The 10,865-nt window shown below is 40.1% G+C and overlaps 2 protein-coding genes across 2 annotated transcripts; one reads left to right on the top strand and one right to left on the bottom strand.

Moving 5' to 3' along the window:
- Window positions 442-4,362, top strand: LOC109714510 (ribose-phosphate pyrophosphokinase 1-like). The gene is made up of 8 exons (XM_020239181.1): window positions 442-885; window positions 1,068-1,259; window positions 2,120-2,368; window positions 2,521-2,664; window positions 2,781-2,948; window positions 3,188-3,257; window positions 3,494-3,575; window positions 3,928-4,362. The coding sequence occupies exons 1-8, from the start codon at window positions 769-771 to the stop codon at window positions 4,106-4,108; spliced, it is 1,203 nt and encodes a 400-aa protein (XP_020094770.1). The 5' UTR covers window positions 442-768; the 3' UTR covers window positions 4,109-4,362.
- On the bottom strand, window positions 6,931-10,581 carry LOC109714332 (tobamovirus multiplication protein 2A-like). The gene is made up of 7 exons (XM_020238911.1): window positions 10,437-10,581; window positions 9,903-10,205; window positions 9,454-9,553; window positions 8,315-8,395; window positions 8,122-8,226; window positions 7,646-7,852; window positions 6,931-7,277 (listed from the first exon to the last, which is right to left on the bottom strand). Exons 2-7 carry the CDS (start codon window positions 10,124-10,126, stop codon window positions 7,170-7,172), a joined length of 825 nt encoding a protein of 274 aa, XP_020094500.1. The 5' UTR covers window positions 10,127-10,205; window positions 10,437-10,581; the 3' UTR covers window positions 6,931-7,169.

Genomic DNA, 10,865 nt, shown 5'->3' with positions numbered 1-10,865 from the left:
TTTCCATGCACGATCACAGTGTAGCTGCCGTTTTTTGACCAGCTAAAGAGATTTTTGTTTCCAATTTTGCAACTGTTGGACAAAGCGATTTCTCTATTGTTGATGGCACAACTTGGGTGACAAGGACGCTACCCAAAATTATCGTCAAGTACTAATGCATAAAAACTTACATAATATTTTCAATAGAGAGTATAAATTAAATAAAAAATTAATATGCAACGATGATATTTTGAAGTCCAGTACTCTTACATGATATTTTGAAATTACATAATATTTTAAATAGAAAGTATAAATTAAATAAAAAATTAATATGCAACGATGATATTTTGAAGTACAGTACTCTTTTATAGGAAACAGAAAGAGACCGTTGCGTACTCTCCAACACGGTTTAATCACCTTCCACATTGAATGGACAAATGCACGCACTTATATTTAAAAAAAAAAGGCGAAAGGGGATCGCCGAGGAATTGATCGAATCGGGGCGCGCGTGAGCGGAGTAGCGGGGGGATTGAGCCGCTGGGGCCGCGTCGACGCCTATCGCTTCGTCGAGGATTTGCCGATCATTCCGAACCAAACAAACCCCCACTCTCCAACGCGCGCACTCCGCTCCGCGATACGCCGTTAATTACTTATTCTTCCTCCTCTCCTCTTCATCTCTCCCGATAGGGACGAAGCGATCCCATCCCCCTCAATTCTCCTCTATAAAACCCACCTCCCTCCCCCCCCTCCTCCCCTCGTCGAGAGCTCGAGCTTAGCAGGGGGACATTAATGGCGTCCTTGGTGTTCTCCTCCTCCTCCTCCTCCTCCTCCTCTTCCTCTTCGTTCTTCATCTCCCGCGCTCGTTCATCGCGTCGCCGCTTCGCCTCCTCCGCTCGCATCTCCGTGGTAACTTCTAGACGCATCTTCTCGATCTCCGTTCGTTTTAGCTAATATTTACGTGGTTCTATAATCGTCCAGTGTGCTTTTACTGAGGTTTTTTGATGATCTAGTAGTAGTTGTACGAGGAGGATCTTCGTTTCGTTATTTGTTTTATTTTTCTTTTTCGTTTTGTGGATGTTCGGTGGCAGAGATGCAACATGTACGATTCTCTGAGGTTCGAGAACGGAGTGCCGCCGCAGCCGCCGCCGTGCATTCCGGTGCTCAACGATCCGACGATGGCGGAGCTCTGCCCGGGGCCGCGATGCCTTCAGGACGGCGTCGGCAATCAAGTCTCGAGGCTGCGGATCTTCTCGGGCACCGCCAATCCGGCGCTCGCGCAGGTACGGCGATCGGTGATTTGATCAATTGTGCTTGTAGCGTCTATAAGAGAGATCGATCGATCTTCTTTCTCATTATTCTATTGAGAGCTATTCGTTGCAGTGCATCTAATTCAAGGCTTTGTAGCTTCTGTACAATATGCTTCTGTACGTGTTTTCGTGACGTGCAAGGTCTCGGTCATTTTGGCAAACATGTTGCAGGCATAGAAACAGCTGCTTAATTTAGCCTGAGAATGCATAATTTTCTTACTTTCTCCCTTGATGTCCTTGAAGTTGCGGGGTCTGTTTGGCCCCCCCGTTGGCTTTTAATCTCAGCTGCAGTTTTTCTGTAAGAGAGAGTCCAATTTGAAGCAGCGGAAGCTCCAATTTGAAGCTTCTAATTCTATTACATAGGGAACCTGTCGGAAGGTATCCAAGATAGTGCTTCTCCTAATTGCACTTCTCAGACAACACTTCATTAGAACAACACTTCACTTCGCAACGAAGCCAAACAGGGCCATAATCTGTTACTCGCTTTGTTCTTGTAGTTTGTGATGATTTTCTAAAGAATTTACCATATATTTTATCGTTTAGTATAATCTTACATCGTTTTCCATCCCGTTCTTACCAAATCCTTGTGAATTCTAAGCTTGAGGAGCTTGTTCATCATTTACCAATAAATGAAATTTCTAGTCAATTTAACTATGTATGCATGTCCGTAAAGGGTAGCGAAATGAATTTATTGGCATTACAAATTTAACAGTCCTTCAAGTTAATTTACTAAAAATTTTAAGAAACAGAATGCTTCTTTAACTTTTGTACATAGAGGCTTCTGCTCAGGACCTACAGGGGAATGATGGCAATTTTTTCCCATATTAATTCAGGAGGTTGCCACCTACTTGGGCATGGAGCTTGGAAAAATCAAGATAAAGAGATTCGCTGATGGTGAAATTTATGTTCAATTGCAAGAGAGTGTGAGAGGGTGTGATGTATTTCTCATCCAGCCAACATGCCCCCCTGCAAATGAAAATTTAATGGAGCTTTTGATCATGATTGATGCATGTCGAAGAGCATCGGCAAAAAACATCACTGCAGTTATACCATACTTTGGTTATGCCAGAGCAGATAGGAAGGTGAAAATGCTTCATGCAATATACTGCCATTGAATTTATTAGGATTATTTTGAGAATTTACAAGTTGTGTAATTTGGAGATTTTGCCTTGCTCTACCTATCATTCCGAGAAGTACGCATTAACACTCCTGTTATGTCGTTTATAATTTTCAGACCCAAGGCCGTGAATCCATCGCAGCGAAGCTTGTCGCGAACTTAATTACAGAAGCAGGCGCAGACCGCATGCTTGCATGTGATCTTCATTCTGGGCAGTCCATGGGCTACTTTGACATACCGGTGGACCATGTATATGGTCAAGTAATGCCCTTCATCCTATTTAATTTCCATGTGTAATTGGTACCAGTTGCTTACCGAATGATAACTGTAGTAGTTTCTGACTGATATGTGCTTTTGCTTTCCTCTGGCAATTCAAGCCTGTTATTCTTGATTACTTGGCCAGCAAGACAATCTGTTCGAATGATCTGGTAGTTGTATCTCCGGATGTCGGCGGTGTGGCTAGGGCACGTGCTTTTGCCAAGAAATTATCGGATGCGCCTCTAGCTATTGTGGATAAAAGGCGCCATGGGCACAATCTTACCGAGGTGATATGGTTGATCAAGTCAACAAGTTTCTAGTTCTTGTTGTGGTGTGCATATTGTTTCATTGATATTTGCTCTATTGTTGCATTGTCGATGGTAATCAATTTTGAAAGCTCAATACAATGTTGGATTGCTGATGTTATTTTCCCTTAACATTTTGTGTATCTTTTTGCTTTTGTAGTAGTACTCCTTATCAGTTAGATATTTAACTAATGCAGGATGTCATGACTTTTATTTTGCAGGTATTGAATCTCATAGGGGATGTTAAAGGAAAAGTGGCCGTCATGGTGGATGATATGATTGACACAGCTGGTGAGTTGGTTTCTAATGACTGGATAGAGAAAAGCACTTTGGTTGATGATGCAACTAGATAGTACGGAGCTCGAAAGGTTTTAGAACTCTTTTAAAGTAAATAGTGAAGAGCATGTTCCTTGTGATATCTTTTTAGCTATATTCCCCAAGTTCTAGTACCACAGGAGAATGATTTGATTCCATTGGATGTATTTAAAGACGAAACAATTCGAATCAATAGCTTATTTTTTATGTAGGAACGATCGCAAAAGGTGCAGCTTTATTACACCAAGAGGGAGCTAGAGAGGTTTACGCTTGCAGCACCCATGCTGTTTTCAGGTACAATCCTTACCTCTCTGAAGACCAATCTTAAATATTACATATCTTCGGGCGGTCATACAGTGAAAACAGTTATAAAGCTCTCTCAAACTTTCAAAACCATGTTTCATAGAAACTCGATACTTGTCCAATATTTGAGTTAACTTAGCTACCCATAATTGCATCTTAAAACAAAACTGCAACTCCATTGTCATCACCGGAACCATGCTACTACAGGAGACTGATATCTTGCTTTACTTTCTCCCTTTTTCGCTCATCGAATCCCTTCTTTGAGCAATATCCTATATAACCGGATTTCAAAACCGACATGGTGCAATATGTGATGAAATTTTTTGCTTCTGTTTTCGGGCAGCGATCCTGCCGTTGAGAGGCTATCAAGCGGCCTCTTTCAGGAGGTCATCATCACAAACACTATCCCGCTTCCGGAGCAGAAAAGCTTCCCTCAGCTGACGGTCCTTTCGGTGGCGAATCTGCTCGGCGAGACCATCTGGCGCGTTCACGATGATTGCTCTGTAAGCAGCATCTTTCAGTGACCGAATATTTCTTACAATTCAATACATCATATAGTCTTTTGTGTGTCAATTTTTCTTTTCTTTTTTTTGTTCCCATCTTTGTGGTTCTAAGTTGCGTCGTAGGTGAACATTTATTACAGTTGAGATCCCTTGTTACTTGTTCCCTTTGCTTCTCCGCTTGTGCTTATCTGATGTTTCTCTTTTACACTGATAACAAGATCAACCGAGCCACATCAATTGGCATCACGAAGAGCAACTTCTCATTTTTGTTTTCTCGGGTAGTTTGTACTGCACCAAATTTGTCCTCTATCCTTTTCTTTTTTTCTTTTTTCTTTTTTTTTCTCTCTCTCTTTTTTGTTGATTAGATGTTGGGCTGGGCCGGACCGGGTTGGGAAGCGAAGCGGACCGGTTCGGTCCAGCAGGTTCCAGCCCTACTGAAAAGAAAACTGGTGCTAGGGTTTCCTACATCTCGTCGCTATTTTAGTGCTATAAATTCGATACACACCGCTTTCTCGCTTCTTCATTTTGTGATTCTTTGGGTTTTGCGATACGGCAACTGCTTCGCTTCTTTGTTTAGCGTTCTCTTCTCCCTATAATTTTTCTTCACGTTCTTTGTTTTTAGATTTAGTTTTATGTACTTATTATTGTGGGAGAGGGATTTGGGGTGGTGGCGATGAAGAGACGTGATATGTGCTCCGGAGACGGATGTGAATAATCCGTCGGTGACGGGCGACGCATCAAACCCTCTAAGAAGTTCCGAGCAGTTCCTCGATCCCCCTCCTTGCTAATTCAAAATTTCTGCTTTAATTTTCCTCAAAAAAAAAAAAAAATCTGCTTTAATTTCTTTTGATTTTTTTTCTTTCTTTCTTTCTTTTTGCTAGGTTGGAGTCGATTTATTCTCGAGTTTTGTTTCATTAAATATTTTTGTGGAGTGGATTTAGGGGTGGGGGGTTTGAGGTGNGTGCTAGGGTTTCCTACATCTCGTCGCTATTTTAGTGCTATAAATTCGATACACACCGCTTTCTCGCTTCTTCATTTTGTGATTCTTTGGGTTTTGCGATACGGCAACTGCTTCGCTTCTTTGTTTAGCGTTCTCTTCTCCCTATCATTTTTCTTCATGTTCTTTGTTTTTAGATGTAGTTTTATGTTCTTTTTGAGAAAAGTAGTTTTATGTTCTTATTATTGTGGGAGGGGGATTTGGGGTGGTGGCGATGAAGATACGTGATATGTGCGCCGGAGACGGATGTGAATAATCCGTCGGTGACGGGCGACGCATCAAACCCTCTAAGAAGTTCCGAGCCGATCCTCGATCCCCCTCCTTGCTAATTCAAAATTTCTGCTTTAATTTTCCTCAAAAAAAAAAAATCTGCTTTAATTTCTTTTGATTTTTTTTTTCTTTCTTTCTTTTTGCTAGGTTGGAGTCGATTTATTCTCGAGTTTTGTTTCATTAAATATTTTTGTGGAGTGGATTTAGGGGTGGGGGGTTTGAGGTGATGATAAGATTCATGGTCTGTCAATCCACTGACTATCTTGTGATGTTACACATGAAATCCCGACGGGTTCTGATCACCCCCCTTGGCATTCTCTTCTTACAATTTTCCTCTTTGTTTGATATCCGGTTTTTAATATTTTTGATGCATTTCTTGCTTTTTATTTTTAATTAAGCTCTTTCACTTCGATTATTTTGACGTGATGTTCAGTTTTAAGCTTGTAAAAGAATTTTTTTTTCGTTTTTTTTCGTTTAGTAGAGTGTTATTTTTAGGCCTTTTTGCTGCGTTTTGTTGGTTTGCTTAATAATTGTGTTTTCCTACATTCTTTTGATTTCACTTGATGCGGCCACTTACAGCAGCCCGAGGAGGAAGAACCTGTAGGTAGAGACGGATGATTTGTAGAATCAATACTGGCAACATTGATTCTGTATGACAAATGTAGCCTGCTTAGACTCAAAAAATTGGCAATGATTTTCTTCGTGATAGAAGAAACATTAAACAGAGCAATCAGTGAATAAAAACAAAAACCAACAGCTTGCCTTCGAACTCAAACCATTGAAGTACCGAGGCAATGAAATATTTGCTAGTTGCTTCCCATTTATAATCTGTCATTATATAGCAGAATGCGTTGTGGTCATCCTAGTTCCCGGTGAAACTCACACGTTCTGCAGGAAATGACTGATAATTGAAGCAAATTGTTTACTGAGGTAGCTGCTGTTCCCATTGGTCTACATAATGTGCAAGATCATCTAGAAGTCAAATATGTCTAACCAAAATTATTAATAAAAACACGGAAATTTTTTAAACATCATTTGTGGATTAGCGCATTGGCACAGCAAAATCGAGTGGAACCTAATTTTATACGCATGGTAGACATAAGACAGCCCGAAAATTGCATCTAACCTTTTGTTATCCTCTCTTTGTTGCCATGTAGAATAGTACTAATATAATATAGCTAGTGACGTTAATGCTTTGTTATAAAGCATTGCAAATGAAATCAGTGTATTGAAGCATAAATTTAGTAAAGTTTAATAAATGAAACCAGTTCAGTTGACCAAACGCTGAAACAAAAGAGACGATCAAGAAGCGCTCATGCTCTGCAAAAGAACACCTCAAAATTTAAAAGCAGAGGACAGATACTGAAAGAAACCAAGCGTTCTGCAAAAGAACACCTCAAAATTTAAAAGCAGAGGACAGATACTGAAAGAAACCAAATAGGAACTACGTAAAGCATCTACCATCTGCATCTACCATCTTTAGTACAACAGGTCGGCTAATACAAGTTCGAATATTCATATCATGAAATGGAAATGAGAGCTAACTGTGCAACTCGGGGGAAAAACAACAACAAAAAAAAGAAAAAAATCAAAGCATTCTCAAAATTTCTGTTCGAGGCGAAATTAACAACATTTCTGGAAAATAAACAATTACGAGCACAGCAAGGCATTCAAGAAATCGAGAGTAAAATTAAAAAGTTAGGCAAACGGTCTATTCTACAAACCCAAGTGACTAAACAGAATACATAGATTTCACAAGCAGCGATAAACAAACATTGTTCATCGAAATCAACTCAGGGGCGGTGAAAAAGAGTTTCACAGTATGGTACAGCGGCCGCGCTCTTCCGTCTGAGGTGCTGCGGACTGTTGGTACCTGCTTTGGTCCGACGGGTTGTATGTGAACATTGAGGTATCTAGGCCATACTGTACGAAGAAGCATAGGAACCAGGTAAGAGCTCGTCAAGCAAAAATTCAAGAATCAAGCATCCACAGAGCAATCAAAAGTGCTGTTCATAAATTTTGAACTTGAATGAGCACACCTGGAATTCAAAAACATTGGTTTGTCCCCTGACCAACTAATAGTATACCTAATTTAACTACCACCCAGTCAGAAACAAATTTGTGCTTTTTAACATTTTTGGACGGTATATTCAGCAACTTACCTGTAGCTCTGATAAGTCTTATACATCCTTTTTTACCAATTTGTACTTAACCAAAAAAAATTAATTTCTAGGGCAGCAAATACCTTCTTCTATTAAAAAAGTATAATTAAAAAAAAGAAAAACAGATACCTTCTCCCTCATCCTTTGGCTCCAAGCATCAGTCCTGCTTGGGTGTTGATCAAGAGTTGGGGCAGGAACTCCAGTGGCAGGAATGCTTTGCCTGTGAATCAATGGCTGTCGTACGCTAGATCTCGGGACTAGGTATTCATCATCGCTGTCATAGTCAGTAGGTTTATTTACAGCTCTGACTACAAGAGCTAGCAAGAAAGCCAGTGCCTGCACAAAGAATATTCAGCATCAATTTCACAATTATCACAATGTCACCGGGGCAAGGGTCCGTTGTGTTGGTTAAGATTTGCTAAAAAGTTAATTGAAGTGGATGATAGCTGAATCAAAGATGATTATATTGTCGAGCAATTATATTAGAATTTAGAGCATGTCATTACAAGTGGGAGAATTGGTTGTGCTGCTTTCTTACTTTCGAAGTACTTAAAAAAAAAAGAAAAAAAAAGTGGAAATAAGCGAGGACTCAAATCTTACTCTACCTCTAAAATAACAGCTCCTAGAGCAACCCACTTTGCTATCTTCCAGTTGTCCTTCAGAAAGCCATATATCCTGTTGAAGTTCCCTGTTTTATCATCTGGAATCAGCTGCAAAGGATTTTAGCACGAGTAATTAGTAATAAAGTAAAAGAGGGCATGAAGTTCATTTAATCTGGAAAAGAAAGTAAGGCCTCACATCTTTCCAGCTGTGGTCAAAGTAAATGAATGCCGCAGCACCAAGCTCAACTAGGATCAACAAGATCACCAAGAAAGAGTACTGTTCAGGTTAAGGAAATTACTACACTGTTTGGGACTAACTATTTTGCTCTGCAAGAAGAAAGTCTAACAGAAACCTATGGAAAGCAAGTGTGAGGCATTTCCTATTCTGATGATCAATATTAGCCCCTTATATAACGAGACAAAGAGCTTTACGAAAGTTTCAATAACAGTACACTGTAGATGTAGATGAAAGCATGACGGTACAAAGTGCGGCGGGAAGAACCATTCAGCTACATGGTTCGCTCTATTTCAGGGAAATCTCCTCCTAGCTAAGGACCATTATTCTTTTCCAATATTTTGTTAAAAGATCTCAAGCCTTTAATTGGTCTTGCTCTCCCCTTTAAAAACCAATCAACTTTACTCAAATAACTCATTTCGCTGCGCTATATTTTAGTACCTTCATTGCTCTGCCTGTCAACTTTAACCAAGTAATTCATTTGAACTGCACTATATGACACCCTTTTATCCCCAGTGCTCAGCTCGTCAATAAGTGATTATAATGGTTTCTTATTCTATATCCGACATTACTTATCCATATAACCATCCTTATTCGAACAAGAAGTCATCAGCAAACATTTACTTTCGGGGGTCCAATAACTTTATAGCACGATACATGGCTCTCCTTCCAGCTGCCTAAATACTTCTCAGTTCCACAATCTAAGACATAAGATGCGCATAAGCATTTCCCTACCTTAACCATCTTTCTGAAAACTCCTCATCTTGTTGGAAAACCAATCTAACAGAACAACAGCAATCATCTTCGAAATACTTGTACCTAAAGCTTACCCAAATTGCATTCTGACTCTGTAATATTTGACCTTCTGTAATACTAAATCTAGTACTTGGTATTATTACTGTGAGATATTCCAAGAATCCACTTGACTTTTGGCCCTATTTCGGTCACAAAGATTAGAAAGTCAGGACGCATAACCTATTAACATTACCTCCTTGTTTAATCGCCTAGTACAGAGGCCTCTAAGGAAACCAAAAACAAAACATGTTTCTAATTAGAAGCAACAAAAGGCTTAAAAGAAAAACTTCTGGGTCTTAGGATACACATGATAAGCAGCACCCATTCCTTGTTACTGCTCCAGTACAGCCAAAAAATGATATGATGAAGATAATAGCTCCCACCCCAATGAACAAATAGATGAACCTGCAAAATTTTCAGGTAACAATTGACAAGATAAGCAAGATCTGAAAGAAGCTATGTGAATCTAATTGTAAAAGTGAAAAATCATTGCAACGGCGTTTTTGGCCCCAGCGACTCTCATTTCACGTTTCCTTGATTTTGCTCAAAATTCCACAGATATTAATACAGCAAACCATGATCAGTTACATTTGTTCTAATTTTCACATTTGAATCATTCCAAAGCACTAAATAGAACTCATTGCTCATGTTACCAGATAGAATTCAAATCAATTCTCTTAACCTAGTGAGATTGTAAGTTTTCATCAGAATTAAACCAAAACCCTAATCAATATCTAGAAAGGGATTACCATACCAAGCTTTGGGGAGCTTCTCAACAATATCATCCCACGACGACACGACAGCGGCGAGCATCGGTCGGCCGAGATTCAAGAGCTCGTGATTACCATCACCACCGGAGGAGATCTTGGTCCATTCAACCAACAAGTACACACCGTACCCCACCATCGCCAATCCGGTGATCGTTAGAACGAAGTTGAGGAGCTTCAACAGGCATTCAAAGAATCCATTACACGCCATGATCGCTTTCTTTTCCAATTACCGGCTTATTAATCGCAATTCGGAGAAGAAGATGCAGAAGAGAGCGAATTCGACCGATCTATGAACGTATAACCAAAAATTTCATCATAATTGTACCAAAAAAACATATAAAATGCGAGAATTGATGGAGTTAACAGAAAATCTTCCGAGTTACAAGCATTGATAGAAATTTTCATCGAAAATCCCCCAAAAGTGGCCGCTCTTGAAACGAAATTACGGACAAAATGCACTAAAAATGGCGAAATTTGAGAGTTTTGGACTTGAATTTGGTGGATTTAGCGATAATTACCTGAATAAACCCTCGCCTCCACCGAATCGGCGATCATAAAGGGCGCAGAGAAAGGGGGTAGAACGAGGAGACCCTCCCCTCTTTTCCCAGCCCCTGGTTTTTTTTGTTTTCTTTTTACGATTTTTTTTTTCAAATAACGCCACCGACCACGTGGCGCTTTGCTAGGCCTTCATATCCACGATAGACGGTTAAGATTGTCGGAGACTTTAATACCCTTTTGAAACGGGGCTGCATTCGAAATATTCCCGGGGGGGATGGGGGTATTATGGGAATGTGACAATGTTGGCCTTTACCTCATTGGACGAGGTGGGTTGGGGCCCGCGGAGGGCTCGAGATGTCTTCTGTGGGCCCCATCGCGAGATAAGGATCGAAATAATGAACGGTGGAGATGAACGTCAATTCAAAAATACTAGAGTCTTCGTTCGTAAA

Source organism: Ananas comosus, linkage group 8 (genome assembly GCF_001540865.1).
Source record: "Ananas comosus cultivar F153 linkage group 8, ASM154086v1, whole genome shotgun sequence".
Lineage (NCBI taxonomy): Eukaryota > Viridiplantae > Streptophyta > Magnoliopsida > Poales > Bromeliaceae > Ananas > Ananas comosus.
The sequence above is the reverse complement of the archived record's forward strand: the minus strand, read 5'-3'. Positions and strand labels throughout refer to the sequence as shown.

Excerpts from the sequence above, each read along its gene's own strand:
- LOC109714332 (XM_020238911.1), bottom strand. The coding sequence starts at position 10,126 with ATGGCGTGTAATGGATTCTTTGAATGCCTGTTGAAGCTCCTCAACTTC. Across the intron at positions 9,554-9,902 it reads GAGAAGCTCCCCAAAGCTTG|GTTCATCTATTTGTTCATTG; the intron begins GTATGGTAATCC and ends AAAATTTTGCAG. Across the intron at positions 7,278-7,645 it reads GCCAAAGGATGAGGGAGAAG|TATGGCCTAGATACCTCAAT; the intron begins GTATCTGTTTTT and ends TTCTTCGTACAG.
- LOC109714510 (XM_020239181.1), top strand. The coding sequence starts at position 769 with ATGGCGTCCTTGGTGTTCTCCTCCTCCTCCTCCTCCTCCTCCTCTTCC. Across the intron at positions 1,260-2,119 it reads CCAATCCGGCGCTCGCGCAG|GAGGTTGCCACCTACTTGGG; the intron begins GTACGGCGATCG and ends ATATTAATTCAG. Across the intron at positions 2,369-2,520 it reads ATGCCAGAGCAGATAGGAAG|ACCCAAGGCCGTGAATCCAT; the intron begins GTGAAAATGCTT and ends TATAATTTTCAG.